Here is a 17502-nt window from a genome sequence, read left to right as displayed (position 1 = left end):
GGATTAGCCTATTGAGCCACGGCGCCGGCCCAGGTAACTTTTTATCAAGGTGGCAGCTCATAAGGCAGTCAGTAAACGATAAACCAGAAATCCTCATTTTCCTTTCACAGTCAAAGGCAAATATAGCGCCGACAGCCCTGACGCGTCAGGTTTCCACTTGAGATTTCTCAAGCTTTAACCTGGTGTGCACGTGAGGCACGTTCAGTAGACACCATCCTAAGAACTGTGACTTGCTGCTGCCAGGTTAGGGCTACGCAGTCCGGTCCTGTCTCAGACGTGGGGCGCGGCGGCGGCGGTGGCGGTGGCATCCAGCGCAGTAATCATAAAAGGAAGCCCCAGCACCGATCTCCGCTAGGCTGTGGTGCCTGGTAGGCTGGTGGATTCGATGCACGTTTCACATGAATTATTTTCAATGTGTCAGTGGGCTAACTGGGACCTAACTCCACTGTAAGTGAAGGAACCTCTACACAAGCAAGTTCTAAGACACCTTCCCGGGACAGCACTGCGGCGCATCCCACATGGGTGCTGGTTCACATCCGGCTGCTCCACTTCCAGTTCAGTTCCCTGCTAATGCGCCAGGGAATACAGCGGAGGATGGCCCAAGTCCCTGGGTCTCTGCCACCACATGGGAGACCTGGAAGAAGCTCCTGGCTCCTGCCTTCAGATCGGCCCAGCTCCGGCTGTTGCAGCCATTTGGGGAGTGAACCAGCGGATGGAAGACCCCCCTCTCTCTCCCCACCTCCTCCCTTTCACAGTCTGTAACTCTACCTCTCAAATAAATAAATAAAATCTTAAAAAAAAAAAAAAAAAAAACCCTTTGGGTCAGGCACTCAGTCTAACAGTTAGGAGCCTGGATCCCATGTCCGAGTACCTGGTTTCGATTCCAAGCTCTTGCTTCTGACTCCAGCTTCCTGCTACTGCAGACCCTGGAAGGCAGCCATGATGGCTCAACTGACCGGATTCCTGCCACCCTTGTGGGAGACCTGAACTGAGTTCCCAGTTCCCAGCTTCAGCCCCAGCCATTACAGGCATCTGGGAAATGAACCACTCGATGGGTACATTCTCTTTGTTTTTTATTTAAATAAATGGAAACAATCTTCGGATGGAGAATCTGCTAAGGAGTTGAGCCATCTTCCACTGCTTTTGCAGGCCACAGCAGAGAGCTAGATCAGAAGTGGAACTGCCAAGACGTGGAGTGGCACTCGTATGGGATGTTGGCACTGTGGGCGGCAGCTTTGCCCGCTATGCCACAGCGTGGGCCCCTCATAATTATCTTAACAAATGCCAAAAGTAAAGGAAGTTAAGAACGTCCAGTGAATGGAGCATTCAAATTTTAGGTGTTGGGGCCGGCGCCATGGCTCACTTGGTTAATCCTCCACCTGCGGCACCGGCATCCTATATGGGCGCTGGGTTCTAGTCCCAGTTGCTCCTCTTCCAGTTCAGCTCTCTGCTGTGGCCCGGGAATGCAGCGGAGGATGGCCCAAGTGCTTGGGCCCCTGCACCCGCATGGGAGACCAGGAGGAAGCACCTGGCTCCTGGCTTCAGATCAGTGCAGCGCCGGTCATAGCAGCCATTTGGGGAGTGAACCAATGGAAGGAAGACCTTTCTCTCTGTCTCTCTCACTGTCTAACTCTGCCTGTCAAAAAAAAAAAAAAAAAAAAAAATTTTTAGGTGTTGAAAACTGAGAAAACGCCTCGGTTTTCTGAGTACCTTATGCTCATTAATACCTGGGTTTGTGCCACATGTAACTGATCATTTGAGAACTCTCTGGTTCCTTAAGGGCATGGGACTGAATGCTGTAAATTCTATGTAGGATGATTAGTTTTTCTTTTAAAATTGCATCCAGTATACTACTGGTCTATCTCCAAAATCCCAGGGAAAAGACACTGTTGTAAGGAAGATATGTCAAATGCTGTAAAGGGATAAAGAGTAGCACAGCATTTTGTAGGATACAGTGCTGTGTCTGAGACAGCAAGACTGCCAGTACTTGCAGGAACTAGAGCAGTGGGTATTGTGCTTAATACTTCCATTAGGAGCAGCACATCATTTTAATACCACATTCTAAAAGCTCTGGCTAAAAGCCAATAGGTGGAGTTTACATTGTATCCAATTTAAAGTTTCCTTTGGTTGAACACTTTTATCTGGCCACTCAAAGTTTCACAAGGCACTAACACACAGTCCTACTGATGAGCTTCTGTTTTCTCTCAATAGTGTGAGCTTTTAAGCTCTGAAAAGGAGACACATTTGGAAGTTAGAGAGTCTCAAAATCGAGGGGAGCACAGACTTCTGTGCCATCTTCCCCAGAAATAAGCCATAGTCTGGGGGCCGGCAATGTGGTGTAGCGAGTAAAGGCGCCACCTGCAGTGCTGGCATCCCATAGGGGTGCCGGTTCAAGTCCCAGCTGCTCCACTTCTGATCCAGCTTCCTGCTGATGCACCTGGGAAAGCTGCAGAATATGGTCCAAATCCTTATGCCGCAGCACCCAGGTGGGAGACCCAGAAGAAGCTCCTGGCTCCTGGCTGCTGATTGGCCCAGCTTTGGCTGTTGAGGCCATTTGGGAGTGAACCAGCAGATGGAAGATCGATCTCTCTCTGATGTCTCTCTCTCTTTCTCTGCCTCTTTGTAACTCTGCCTTTCGAATAAATTAATTAAAAAAAAAGAAGACAGCTATGGGGACTGGCGCTGTGGCATAGTGGGTTATGATGGCACCATACCATATGGGCATCATTTTGCATTCTGATGGTTCCACTTCTACTCTAGCTCCCAGCGAATGCCCCTGGGAAAGCAGTGGAGGATGGCCCAAGTGCTTGGGCCCCTGCACCCACATGGGAGACATGGAAGAAATTCCCGGCTTTAGCCTAGCCAAGCCCTGGCCATTGTGGCCATTTGTGGAACAAGCCTCTGCCCACCCCCCCCTTTTCCTTCCCTCTCTGTAACTCTAACAAAGAAAAAACCCTTAAAAAAATTATGCTGGAATCCAAGCTAGAAATGCAGGCAACCCATGCACTGTAAGATCTTGTTGTGTTATAACCTGAATGTCGAAAAGATGAGATTTTGAGAATATACTACATTTATAACTTGCTAACATCCTAAAGCCAGAAGCAGTAAAAACTTGAGATAAGTGCTAATTACACTGCTCAAATACACAAGCTGCGGCTACAAAAGTTAAACAGAACCTTTCTCCCAAGTGTCAAAGCTCCCATCAAAGTAAGGAAAACAACAGTGCATAGATTCAAGAATTCAGTCTATGCATTCCCTGCTGGACAGGGATGCCCACAACTAACCCTAGGGCACAACAAAGAGAAGCTGTTTCAAGAATTCTTAGCTTTGCTATGCCAACTTCACTGGCCATGGGCAAGCAAGTTAGCCCGACTCTCCAGACCTCAGTTTTGCGATCCTTTCCAACCTCACACTTCCAGAATCCACGCTCCCCCGCCGACAGAGAAGCAGATTTCTGCCCATTTAAGGTGCATCACAGCAGGCCCCACATGCAGCTTGTATGTAACCAGTTTATAAGGAGAAAGTACCCCTGACATCTGACTGTGGAACTCCTATCTTATTCACTCATTTCTATCTAAAGAATCTTATCATCCAAACTGAAGTACTATGAATCTAAAACAAGTCCCATGAAATTTCAGGAATATGACGGTCCAATCTTCAGGCGTAAGCCACTCTCCATGGGAGAGCACCACTGTGGGCCAAAGAGCACACGGAGTCTGCTGGCCGCTCTGGGCTGCACGCTGGCCTCACTGAAGCCCCACAGCAAAGGGAAGGCCCTGAACTCACCATGCCATTTGCCTTTATAAACAGTTCCAAAGGAGCCAGATCCAATCCGAGTGGAGAGCATCACTTCGCTGGCTTCTATTTCCCAGTAATAGCTGGAATCTCTCTGTCCACGGGGCCTCTGAAACAAGCAGAGATCAAACACTCCAGGGCACGTAGCAGGCTGTTTATAGCAAGCGCATCAAAGAAAGGATCTACCCAACCCCACCTGTTCCCACAGCTTTTAAAGAGGCATAGAAACCATAATCCCACTTCTGGCTTCTGAGAAAACACTGTTTCAGTAGCAGCGAATTGGCAAGTTGTCCAATGGAAGCATGCCGAAAATGGCACTGACATTTATGATCTCTTTTATAAAACGTACTTATTAGAGTCCTGTCTCAAAATAAGTGAAAAGCATTCTAACTTCCAACCAGGTTTTTCTTACTGAACTCAAGCAGGCGGGAAGTACGGGTAGCAATACTCACAATTTTGTTTTTCTCCTGTGTTCCAGATCCTGGTGCCCGTTCTCTCTGTGCTGGCACAGGGGTTTTGGGCTGTGACCAGCCTGTTGGGCTCAAATTGTTGGGGCTGCTGGATAGGGCTGAAGGTGAGCCTTAATAGACAAGACAAACAGATCCACACATGGATGAGCCAACAGAAGATACACAGCATAAAAAGAAAAAGCCAATTACTATCTGAAAATAATTATGGAAAAGTACCTGATTCACTGTGACTTCGAATTGCATCCTGAAACAGAAAAAAAAAAAAAAAAAAAAAAAAGGTCGGTCACCTTGTACACTAGACAAGTTTCACTCTGGGGAAGGGCAAAGAATGGAGGATTTGCAAGGAAAAAAAAAAAAAAACTGGATTATACACAAAAAGTCTAACTACTCAGGCTACTTAACTTTCCCTGATTAAATATACCAATGTCAAAGGCCAAGATCTTCAAGACTGGTTGTTTATCAAATATTATGAGGACTGATAATATTTCATGACAATGGAAACCACATACTTTTCTCAGATGACAGCAATGAACACAGCAAGTACATTCTCTGAAGTAAGGCCAGCAAAGTTACCAGCTTTCCAAAGACAAAGATCTTGCTCCAGTGATGCTCAAAAAAAGGGAGAGGGAGGGGGGAGCTGGCGCCAGGAAAACTCTGATTTCACTAGGAGTTACAGTAAGTTCCCATAACTAGAAGCTGGATTTGATTCGAGGTTAAGTACCATCACTACATACTTTACCCAAGCCTAAAATTACGGGACAGCTGCAAAGGCTAGCAACAGTTTAAAATCTACATCTTACATGTGAGAAAACACATCTCAACAGGTAAAGGGATGTGGCCAAGCTGGCATAGCCAGTAGAGGACTAAAAAGAACTTATTAGAATAAACTATTTGGAAAAGAGTTTAAACCACAGGGGGCTTTTGAAAACTAAGAACTTTAAAAATAAATATGGGGGGGGGGGGGGGCTGGCACTGTGGCGCAATAGGTTATTCCTCCGCCTGCGGTGCCAGCATCCTAAATGGGTACCAGTTCTAGTCCTGGCTGCTCCCACTTCCTATCCAGATCTCTGCTGTGGCCTGGGAAAGCAGCAGAGGATGGCCCAGGTCCTTGGGCCCCTGCACTGACATTCAAGACCCCAAGAAGCTCCTGGCTCCTGGCTTCAGATCAGTGCAGCTCCAACCGTTGCAGCCAGTTGGGGAGTGAACCAGCGGATCGAAGACCTTTCTCTCTCTGCCTCTGCCTCTCTGAAACTCTGCCTTTCAAATAAATAAATCTTAACAAAATAAACAAAGAAACAAACAAAACACACAAGAAAAACAATAAATGTGTAAGATGCCTGAGGGCATCTCTAGGAAAAAAAATTAAGTCAGTCACAGGAAGACCTTGAGATGTGAATCCCAATTTAAAAGATCTTCACTTGCAGTGCAATAGAATAATGTATGACCACACTGGCCTCCTGTTCTCAAAAAGCTTATTTCTCACTATCTTCTTTTTTTGTTTTGTTTTGTTTTATTTTGACAGGCAGAGTGGACAGTGAGAGAGTGAGAGTGAGAGAGAGAGAGAGAGAGAGAGAGAGAAAGGTCTTCCTTTGCCGTTGGTTCACCCTCCAATGGCCGCTGCAGCCAGCGCGCTGCAGCCGGCACACCGCGCTGATCCGATGGCAGGAGCCAGGTACTTATCCTAGTCTCCCATGGGGTGCAGGGCCCAAGCACTTGGGCCATCCTCCACTGCACTCTCGGGCCACAGCAGAGAGCTGGCCTGGAAGAGGGGCAACCGGGACAGAATCCGGCGCCCTGACCGGGACTATAACCTGGTGTGCCGGCGCCACAAGGCAGAGGATTAGCCTAGTGAGCCGCGGCGCTGGCTGGACTATCTTCTTTGTATAACCTAAGAGTATGCACAAAATATTTGTTCATTCAACTGTTACTAAAACACTCTGACAGCTTTACCAAAGATGAAGAATCATAAATCAGCTGTTTGTTCCTCCACCCTTTAAGACTCTCCCAATCCAAGATTCTTCAAAATTTATCAGTAGAGCCTCGTTCTGGTTCTCAAATCTAACTAATCTTTACAATCTGCAACAGAGGTTTAAGAATACAAATTCACCACACACAAATTAAGCATGTCTGCAAGCAGAGAAAGTAGAAGTCTAAGAATACAAATGTTGTTAACATGTAGAATCAGCATGATTGTGGGGCACACAAAACATTGGCTAACAATAACCTGAACTTCAGGTGAATATTCAGCAACTGTAGCTTCGTTATCCTATCTGTTGTTTTCAGTCAAATCTAACGAAATGAATTTTTATTAACTAGAATTACACTCCCAGTTATGTGCTAGGACTTTTCCTTAAAGTCACAGTAATTTTCTTCCCTGTATCTATTATATTCCTTCTATTTTATTCTGTGGTGATGTCCACAGCTAGATCAATTTGTCCTCAATAATTAAAAAGAATTACAAAAATTTTAAACAGGCAACAATGCTGGCCAGTGCTGTGGCGCAGAAGTAGAAGCCACCATCCAGGACACCAGCATCCCGTATGAGCACAAGTTCAAGTCCCAGCTGCTCCACTTCTCATCCAGCTCCCTGTTAAAGCACTCCCTCTGATATCTCTTTGTAACTCTGCCTTTAAAAAAAACAAAATACAACATCACTTTAAAAGTGCTAACTTTAAACAACAGTGGGTTAAGCTTACAATAGCTGTATCCCACATCAGAGTGCTTGGTTCAAGTCCTGGCTGCTCCACTTCTAATCCAGCTACCTGCTAATGGATCCTGAGCAACAGCAGATGATGGTTCAAGTACTTGTGTCCTGCCCACCGTGCAGGAGAGTCAAATAAAATTCCACGATCCTGGCTTTGGCCTGACTGTTGCATGTATCTGGGGAGTGAAGCCGTGGATGGAACATACAATCTATCTTCTCTCCTTCTCTCCCTCTCTCTCTGTGTCACTCTACCTTCCAAGCAGATAAAAATAAACATTTTTAAAAAATTAAAGATGTTGGTAAAAATGTAGTAACACACAAAGTATTAGGATTCAAAATTTATTCTGCTTCTAAAGAAAGGATGAAGCCTAACAGCTGTGTTATTCTGTACCAAAAATTAGAGAACTTGCACTTCCAGTGCTCCTTCCAAATATTTACACAGAAACAAATCACATATTACAAAAAAACAGTAGCTGATGTGTTACTGTGTTAGTAACAGAACTAACCATAGTGATAAAATAGAAACAATAAATCCCACAGTTTACACAACCTTCTCTCATCGTCACAGGACAATTGTCTTAAGTGATTTGAAATCGGAGTGAGAAACTGCCTGTGGCAGGTTTTCAGAGGGACAGTGCACCACACAAAGATAACACAGGTATCTCTGACAATCCTTCATAAAGGATTTCCAAGGCCTATCAACCAAACTGGTACAATGTGGTTTCTAAGGCATACAGAGAATACTGATGCGAGCACCAACTAAAAAAGCTGAACATTACTTTTTGGTTGCAATTTATTATATTTTAATGACCTTGGCTTCAAAGTCCAACTTGAGAAATTTCCCTACTAGCAATACCCTATGTAGTATTTCTTTACTCTCATATAACCTATTGCCAAAATAGAAAATATAAAAACAATTCTGAAAAGAAATATAATTTATCTTATCAACAGGCTCATTTTCGGTAATCTACTGTCTGATAGTCTTAGCAATCCTGTTAATTACAAGAAAGCAAAGGCATGAAGAAAAATACCTACTCTTCCCCTCAAACCAAACCGTCTGGACCACGCCCTGGGAGAAGCATTCAGGCTGTTATTCTGGTCCAAAGCAATGAAAAATAAAGAAGAATAAAGAACAAAGGAAGTATTTTAAATGTATTCAATTGTTATTAAAGATGAAGTAGAAAGCAAACAAAATAAACAGAACATACAAAAAGCCAAGAAAAGAAAACGCAGTTTGAAAACACTAGTTTTTACAACTCCCCTGCTTATTAAAATCCTAGGACTCCACCCCTTAATGTCAGAATAAAAACACTTAAAATTTGTCAAGAGTCTGCAGTTCTCTATCACTATTATTTTGTTTCTGACACTGTCTTATGTAGCAGCTCACTGAAACTGTATTCAAATCTGACACAGAAAGAATGAGTTCAAATGTGAACACTTCTTCAGGAGGTTTTAGTTGAATGATACGTACCAAGTGGATTAATAAGCCAGTCTACAACACAAATTTTAGAAGCCCACGGGTCTGGGAAAGCACTGCACAATTCCCAATCAGGTGTGAAGGCCAAACTCTCTGCTGTGACAATCATCCCCGCCCCTTTTTAACCGACTGACACTCATCCCCACCCGCACAGGGCCCTGTTACCTCAATCATCCTGCTGTCCACAGGCAGGGTGGTGCTGACCATGTGGACATTAGGTGTGGACGTCGACCTCTGCCTCTGGGACAGGGAGCCTTCTGAGGAGGGACTGGAGGTGTTGAATGTGAAGGCATGGGGTGTGGAGTATCTGTGCTGGGAACTGGGGTAGGAGAAGAAAAATTCCATGATTGGCACTCAGTCCTCCCCAGTGGTCATCTATAAACTATCTACTTCACCAAGACACTTAGGTGTAAACTTTGTACAACCTTTGGCAAAATATTTTTCTTTCAATATGGGCCATTTAAAAATTCTGTCTAGGTGTTTGTACATACAAATTTTAGGAAGGAAAATAACACATGTGCTTGCAACTCAAATAGAAAGGAGAACATCATAAGTTTTCTTCTTCAAATCTTTACAGCATCGCTGCAAAAGAAGCAATTAACATTTGCCAACCACAGCACCAACTACTAACCTACCTGGAACCTGCCCAGTTTAGACTAAACAGAGAACTTTTTAAACAGATGGTTAGACCTGTTATGTTCATCTGCATAAAGGTCAGGATTGTACACTCTGTGCATTCTATCACCCTGCATCTAACACACAAGAGTTACAAGCACATACCTTGTTTTCCTTTACAAATGATCATGAATTCAGTATTTAGATTGCAACATTTAATTATGAAATTAATCACTGGTCTCTTGTAGCCAGTGCTTTGCTCCTGCAAACTAAACTGGTACATGCATTAAGAAATGTAGCATTTTCATTATTCGCTCTAAAGATTAATTTGAGCTCTGGTTACATTCAGGTAATACTCATGTATGAATTCAAGGGGAAAAAGGCTATCTGTTGCCTTGAAAAATTGCCTTCTTGGGGCCAGCGCCGTGGCACAGCAGGTTAAAGCCCTGGCCTGAAGCGCTGGCATCCCATGTGGGTGCCGGTTCTGGTCCCGGCTGCTCCTCTTCGGATCCAGCTCTCTGCTATGGCCCAGTAGTGCAGTGGAGGATGGCCCAAGTCCTTGGGCCCTGAACCCACGTGGGAGACCAGGAAGAAGCTCCTGGTTTTAGATTGGCGCAGCTCCAGCCGTTGCGGCCATCTGGGGAGTGAACCAGCAGATGGAAGACCTCTCACTCTGTCTCTATCTCTCTCTCTGTAACTCTTTCAAATAAATAAAATAAATCTTAAAAAAAAAAAAAAACTGCCTTCTCACACAATTCTTTGTGTATGCCTTCAGAGGCCTGGCTTTTTCTAATCTTAAGAGGTAATTACAGGCCGGCGCCATGGCTCAATAGGCTAATCCTCTGCCTTGCGGAGCCGGCACACCGGGCTGGTCCCGGTCGGGGTGCTGGATTCTGTCCCAGTTACCCCTCTTTCAGGCCAGCTCTCTGCTGTGGCATGGGGAGTGCAGTGGAGGATGGCCCAAATGCTTGGGCCCTGCACCCGCATGGGAGACCAGGAGAAGCACCTGGCTCCTGCCTTCAGATCAGCGTGATCAGGGTGAATCAACGGCAAAAGGAAGACCTTTCTCTCTGTCTCTCTCTCTCACTATCCACTCTGCCTGTCAAAAAAAAAAAAAAAAAAAAAAAAAAAAAGAGGTAATTACAGAGGCAGGCGCTATGGTGCAATAGGTTAATCCTCCACCTGCAGTGCCATATGGGCACAGGTTCTAGTCCCAGCTGCTCCTTTTCCAATCCAGCTCTCTGCTTAAGGCTTGGGATAGCAGTAGGAGATGGCCCAAGTACTTGGGCTCCTGCACCCCCATGGGAGACCCAGAAGAAGCTCCTGGCTGGATTGGCATAGCTCCAGCTGATGCGGCCAATTGGGGAGTGAACTAGTGGATAGAAGACCTTTCTGTCTCTCCCTCTCACTGTCTGTAACTCTACCTCTCAAATAAATAAGTAAAATAAGTACAGATTTTTGACCAGATTTTCTTTTCAAATATCAACAAACAAAAGTCGCACATGGATGTCCAGTTATGATTTCAAACTGAATTCTCTGAGATACAGCTGTCTTTACTAATTTCATGGTAGTTATACAAGGGCCATTAAATGTCATCCAGTTACATATGCGTTCAAGTCAGATACTCCGGACAGACACAGATGTACTCTAGGCTCTCAATTAATGTGTTAACATTTGGGAAAACATAAACTCAACAAAACCCTGAAACTGGAACACAGAGTAAAGACAAGTTATACACAAATTCACAGGCATATCAGAAAGGATATTTATACTGACAAATCTAGATTCTTTTACACAGCAATCCACTAACTACTGTGGTTTAACAACGCATCGACAACAAGGATTCCAGAACGGAGGGTGTTATTTTTACTCAGTCACGTGGTATTGAGCTTGTTGAGCCTTCCCAGTGAAGCTCGGCTCACTATCAAGAAAGGCAGAATCTCAAGTTCTTTAAAATGTAATGAGATACTAAGGAATGTGCTATGATAACCAGAAGGAATTGAAGTCAGAATCACTTCACAGAATCTAAGAACTCTGAGACCATAACGAGAGATTTCTACACCAATATCAAGTTCCACAAAAGCAGCAAATGTTTCACACAAAGAAAGGGGATGCAAGAGAAGTCCTCTTCTTGGTATTTGGGCTTTCAAAGCTACCCACCCCCAACACAAGTTTTCAAAGGAAGGGCTATAAATAAAAAATTACCTAACAGGCATCCGGGAAACAGATTCTCGCATCCGACGCATCGTCAAAGAAGGTAGTGCTGGGGCCCCACTATCACCAATGGTGGAGTTTGGAAACAATCTAAGTAAAATCAGAGAAAGAGTGGCATACAGATGTGTAATAATTTTTTTTTTAAGATTTATTTATTTGGGCTGGCACTGCAGCTCACTAGGCTAATCCTCTGCCTTGCGGCGCCAGCACACCGGGTTCTAGTCCCAGTTGGGGCGCCGGATTCTGTCCCGGTTGCCCCTCTTCCAGGCCAGCTCTCTGCTGTGGCCCGGGAGTGCAGTAGAGGATGGCCCAAGTGCTTGGGCTCTGCACCCCATGGGAGACCAGGAGAAGCACCTGGCTCCTGCCATCGGATCAGCGCGGTGCGCTGGCCGCAGTGCGCCGGCCCCGGCGGCCATTGGAGGGTGAACCAACGGCAAAGGAAGACCTTTCTCTCTCTCTCTCTCTCTCTCTCACTGTCCACTCTGCCTGTCAAAAAAAAAAAAAAAAAAAAAAAAGATTTATTTATTTGAAAGGTAGACTCAGAGAGAGAGAGAGAGAGAGATCTTTTATCTGCTGGCTCACTCCCCAAATGGCAGCAATGGCCACAGCTGAGCTGATCTGAAGCCAGGAGCCAAGAGCTTCTTCCAGGTCACACATGTGAGTTCAGGGGCCCAAGCACTTAGGCCATCTTCTGCTGCTTTTCCTGGCTCGTTAGCAGGGAGCTGGATACGAAGTGTAGCAGCTGGGACTAGAACCAGCCCCTTTATGGGAAGCCCAAGCCACAGGCAGTGGCTTCATCCACTATGCCACAGCACCAGCCCCAATGTGTGTCAATTTTACAAACAATTGTTATGCTTTGCCTTGTAAACTCTTCACTGCTACTCAACTTCCCCATCACGTTTTCTGCTACCTTTTTAGGTACCAAGATTAAAGAAAACAATAATCCAAACATTTGGGCTTGAATGATTACAGAATGTGACTATGGTCCTGTCAATGAACATAAATTCCAGTAGGAAATAGTGCAGTGTGACTATACCAAAACAACTTTTTATAAAGCTAACACAGGACACTGTACAACCTGCATCATACACAGCTCTTCTGAACACACTTGCTAGGGAAAGATATAGATGAAAAGATAAAAACATGAAGAATAAATCCTATTTGGTACAAAAAAGTGACATATAAGAGGAAACGTGAGGCCAGTACTGTGGTGTAGCAGGTTAAGCCGTACTTGGGATGCTTGCATTCCACAGTGGAGTGCAAGTTCAAGTCCCACTACTGTCTTCCAACCCAGCTCCTTGCTAATGCACCTGGGAGGCAGCAGGTGATGGCTCAAGGACTTGCGTCCCTGCCACCCATGTGGGAGACCCAGCTGGAGTTCCTTGTTCCTGGATTCGACATGGCCCAGCCCCTGCTATTATAAGCATTTGGGGAATGAATCAGTAGATGAAAGATCTGTCTCTCTGTGCCTTTCAAACAAAGGAAAATGAACAATTTATTTCAAAAAAATAGGAAAAGTAATATTGTGCTAAGTGGACACTTTCTAGGCTGGACAGTAGTGCTCAGCGATTTCCCACGTGGTGACTGTGGCTGATCCTCACAAGAACACTGCAGCAAAGTCAGTACCTTCTTTCTCCAGATGAGGAAACTGAGGCTCAGAGGCAGTGACAGTCAGTAATCAACACTGAGATTCTGACACATCTGTGCATCTTTCTGTCTTCTTCTAACTCTGCTTTTCAAATAAATAATCTTTCAAAGAAAGACCAGAAATAATTCTTCCAATTTTCATAACCCTTTGTTCCTTACCTTACTGACTGACAGCTCACTGGTGCCTATTTGAAGATAACAGGTGTAACAGCTCACTTTAGAGTTATAATGCCACACTAAAATTAACTAGTTTCATAACCATGATTCTAAAGTTGATGGTTTTCAGGTTACAATGCAAGTTAACAAGACTGAAAGTCTGACTATTCAGTCAAAACGTACAATAATCACCTTCAAAAGTGTTTATATTCCCTATTCCTACATTCTCTGAAAGAAAGGACGATGCCTTACAAGAGCTGTCTGATATTACTCCAGTCGACACACATAGTAGGTACTTTGGTGCTACAGTGCTCATGAAATTTGTAGCCACAAGTCTGACATCGAAATCCATTGAGGAGGAACTTTTGACAAATGTCACAGAAGGCAAGCTTCAGGAACGTCTTTCGGGCCTACAACAGAACACAAGTACAAATAATGCTGAATAAACAAAAACTGACAGAAGACAAAGTAAACTTGGCCTGCAGAAGTTTTACTATTATTACAAAATGAAGAATCCTGTTTGCAACATTTGTAAAATTCATCAATAGAAATTATCTCTCTAATGAAATTTAAATCACTTTATTGTAAACAATGGCATAACTACAGCTTTAAATAATCTAACAAAGTATCACTTATTACCTCTGAAAAATTCCTATCACACCAGGCAAAGAATCTACTGTGCCACCCAGAGAGGAGAGATCTGCAACTTACAAAGTTGTGTGTGGTGAGGGGAACGTGATCCAGGAAATCTACTTGAAGTTCTTCTCCAATCAAGGAGGCGGCATCCGTATTCCAATCTAAACGTGCTTTTTTACTAAAGAGGATTTGAAAAAACATAAAAGGGAAATATTTAAACAAGAGAAGAGTTCTGCGACCAGTGTCTGCAAATAACTGATAGAATTAAAAAGGAGAGAATGATCCTACATGGGAAGCAGGATACACAGCAGACTCATAGAATGGCAAAAACCCTAAACAGCACTCTGGCCTCAGAATTAGCCCTTAAGGCATTCAGGTCTGGCTAAAAAGCCCATGAGAGTTTCGCAGGCATGGAAAGCCAAGGCACTCTGGAAAAAAAAAAAAAATGACCTAAATGAAAGATCTCTGTGAGTGAGATCCCAGTGGAAAGAACAGGCCATCAAAGAAGGCAGTACCTTTCTCTGAAGGGAGGAGAGAACTTACACTTTGATTATGGCCTTGTCGAAATAAGATCAGAGTTGGCAAACTCAAGAGGCTTCCATAACCTTGGCAGCTCATGACAAGAGCCTCAAGTGATTACTGACGTCATAAATAAGTATGTCAATTGTTAAATCAACAACAGGAGTCACTGTGCACCTGCTCCCCATGTAGGACCTCTGCCCTTAATGTGTTGTACTATGAGAATTAATGGTAAAACTACTACTCAAACAGTGTTAAAAAAAAAAAAAGAGAGAGAAGTGTTCAGAATTAACACCAACAGCGACCACATGTTATATAAACACAACTTATATAATCCATACAACACTAACTTATTTAATCCGCATAACAGACCTATGGAGTAGGTATTATCATCCCCATTTCTAAAACAACAAAACCAGGGTTCTAGGACTATAACTTGCTCAAGCGCACAGTTGAGTCTCTGGGCCTAAGCTGGAATCCAGATCTACTGGACTCCAAAGCTTGTGCTCTTACAATAAAGTTCTTTAAGCAACAACATATAACAATCTCATAATAAAATAAATATATATACTTGTGAATACTGCTATAGTACCAAAATTTATTCTTCTACAGCCTATTTCGATCTAAAAGATAAAAAAGGAACCACAAATGAAATGCACTTTTCCAATAAAAGCCTCAACTCTGTAGACTGTTCACAGTATATACAAAAATAAATATAAGTCCATGAAGACTTAACTGTCTTTAAATTTACACTGAAAACACTCTGTGCCTAGAACAATAGCACCAGTCAAACCTGTCCTATCACCTACCAGAAACCTATTCATGCCATTGTTCTGGTTAGATAAGAAATTCACCCCTTCATGTAATTCCCCACAGAAATCTGGGAAATGACATAGCACCCCAACGTCCTGCTCTGCCTTAATGAAGAGACAGATACCTTATTTTCAGTTGCTATCTGTCCTAGAAAGGATCCCAGACAAATGATACCTTACAGAAGAGTGGGCCAAGCTCCTCAATGTCTCAGAATCTCTCTAGTATCCGAGGAGCACTACGGGTTGGCAAGGGAGCCAGCATAGGGCTCTAACCCAGCTAGAACTGACATGTGCTTAAAAGAAGGGAACTTTGGCGTTGGCACTGTGGTGCAGTGGGTAAAGCCACTGGTGATGCCAGCATCCCATGTGGGCACTGGTTCAAGATCCAGGCTGCTCCACTTCCAATCCAGCTCTCTGCTAATGGCCTTAGAAGAACAGCAGAAGTGCTTAGGTCCCTGTACCCACATGGGAGACCCGGAAGAAGCTCCTGGCTTTGGATCAGCCCAGCAGATTGAAGATCTCCCTCTCTCTACCTCTGCCTCTCTGTAACTCTGCCTCTCAAATAAATGAATATATCTTAAAAAAAAAAAAAAAAAAAAAGTGCTTCAGCCCACCCTGCACCCACACTGGAGACCCAGAAGAAGCTCCAGGCACTAGGCTTCCGCCTGGCCTGGCCACAGCTGCTGCAGCCATTCGGGGAGTGTACTAGCGGATGGAAGGTATCTCTCTCTCTCTCGTTCTCTCTTTCTCACTCTGCTTCTCAAATAAATAATTTTTTTTAAAAAGAGGAATTTCAACAAACTACCTCCCACCCTGAAAGAAATACATAGACACGTTTAAATTGATCCCTTTTAGAACTCATTCCGAGGGATATTCTCTCAAACAGGAATTCACTGAAATATGAGATGTGAAGTGAAGATCAAGAATACAAGTGTCGGGGCCAGCACTGTGATGTAGTGGGTAAAGCCACCTGCAGTGCCGGTATCCCATACATGTGCTGGTTTGAATCCCGGCTGCTCCACTTCTGCCCTGCTCTCTGCTAAAGCCTGGAAAAGCTGTGGAAGATGACCCAAGTCCTTGGGCCCCCGCACCTGCGTGGGAAGCTCCCAGCTCCTGGCTTTGGATTGGCTCAGCTCTGGCTGTTGCAGCCAACTGGGGACTGAACCAGCAGATAGAAGACCTCTCTTTCTCTCTATACCACTCCTTCTCTCTCTGTATAACTCTGGCTTTCAAGTAAATAAATAAATCTTTAAAAAAAGAAAAAAGAAAAAAAAAGAATACAAGTGTGAGGGCCCAACAGCCAGTGCTGGCATAGTGGGTTAAACAGCTGCCTGCAACACCAGCACAGGCACCGGTTTGAGTCCCAGGTGCTTCTCTTCATATGGTTCAGAAGCAACTATCATTACTGCTTCCATTCACTATCAACTCCTACGTATTGTATTTTGTAAGACAGTATTCAAGCACTAATTTCAAGTTCTTAGTATGCTGTTTTTTTCTAAGTTATCTCTTTTAAACAAAAGTATACAAAGGATAATATTATATAGGAGGCTAATATAATTTTTTAAATGAAACCAGATATTTGAAGTTACAGGACACTTAACAGTCTGAAGCAAGAGACGACTGACTCTGAGTGCTTACCCTTTATGTTCATGGAGGAGTCTGAACACAGCACAGCACTCCGGCTGCAGGCCCCTCACCTTGAGCGCTTTCATTAGGCAGTCATGCAAGCTCATCCCATTTCGCACATTGACCTACAAACAAAGGACCACCTTCAGGACCAGTACAGGCTGCAGCACCCCTTGTGATCGTGACACGGACATCCCCCAGCAACCTGAAAGTCTGGCAAGAAGTGAGCACTTGAATACAGAACAGCACATCAGGGCCACACTGCAGCACAGTGAGTGAGTTAAACCCCCGCCTGTGATGCCGGCATCCCGTATGAGCTCCAGATGGAATCCTGCCTACTCCACTTCTAATCCAGCTCCCTGCTAAAACACCTGAGAAAGCAGGGGAAGATGGCCAAGAACTTGAACCCATTCCACCCAGATCACAGACCTGGATGCAATTCTTGGCTCTTGGCTTTGGGTTGGCCCAGCCTAGGCTGTTGTGGCCATTTGGGGAGTGAACCAGTGGATGGAAGATACCTTTCTTTCTTTAAGTCCCTTTCAGGTAAGTAACTTAAAAAAAAAAAAAAAATGGCAGAGATGCATTGTGTCTCATTATGTACCTACTATGTTATATGATTTACAATGACCAGGAGGGAGGAAAGTCCATGATCAATTAATATGGGTAAAATATTCTTCAGAAAAACAGAAAGAGCAAGATTACTTAAAAGGTGGGGAAATCTATATTACATGCTTATATGTGCTTTATGAGTGTGTAAGATACATACCCAGCTGTTCATATCCGAAAGTAGTGGCTGAGAAAGAAAAAACTAAAAAAGAAAAATTCCCTTAT

The 17502-nt window shown here is 44.1% G+C and overlaps 1 protein-coding gene across 9 annotated transcripts in view; it reads right to left on the bottom strand.

Moving 5' to 3' along the window:
* RAF1 (Raf-1 proto-oncogene, serine/threonine kinase) overlaps positions 1-17502 on the bottom strand; it is a 91141-nt gene that overhangs the window by 9977 nt on the left and 63662 nt on the right. For 5 of the 9 annotated variants that reach the window (XM_051851723.2, XM_070051084.1, XM_070051085.1 and 2 more), the window contains 8 exons: positions 16684-16796; positions 13790-13892; positions 13331-13488; positions 11267-11365; positions 8612-8765; positions 4482-4509; positions 4248-4375; positions 3787-3904 (listed from right to left, as the gene is read on the bottom strand). In XM_051851723.2, coding sequence (XP_051707683.1) covers positions 3787-3904; positions 4248-4375; positions 4482-4509; positions 8612-8765; positions 11267-11365; positions 13331-13488; positions 13790-13892; positions 16684-16796 — 901 coding nt within the window. Of the gene's footprint in view, positions 1-3786; positions 3905-4247; positions 4376-4481; positions 4510-8004; positions 8065-8611; positions 8766-11266; positions 11366-13330; positions 13489-13789; positions 13893-16683; positions 16797-17502 lie in introns of all 9 variants that reach the window. The other 4 variants (XM_070051087.1, XM_070051088.1, XM_070051089.1 and 1 more) reach the window with 2 other exon arrangements.

This window comes from Oryctolagus cuniculus, chromosome 10 (assembly GCF_964237555.1).
Source record: "Oryctolagus cuniculus chromosome 10, mOryCun1.1, whole genome shotgun sequence".
Classification (NCBI taxonomy): domain Eukaryota; kingdom Metazoa; phylum Chordata; class Mammalia; order Lagomorpha; family Leporidae; genus Oryctolagus; species Oryctolagus cuniculus.
This window is presented reverse-complemented; position numbering and strand designations above follow the sequence as displayed.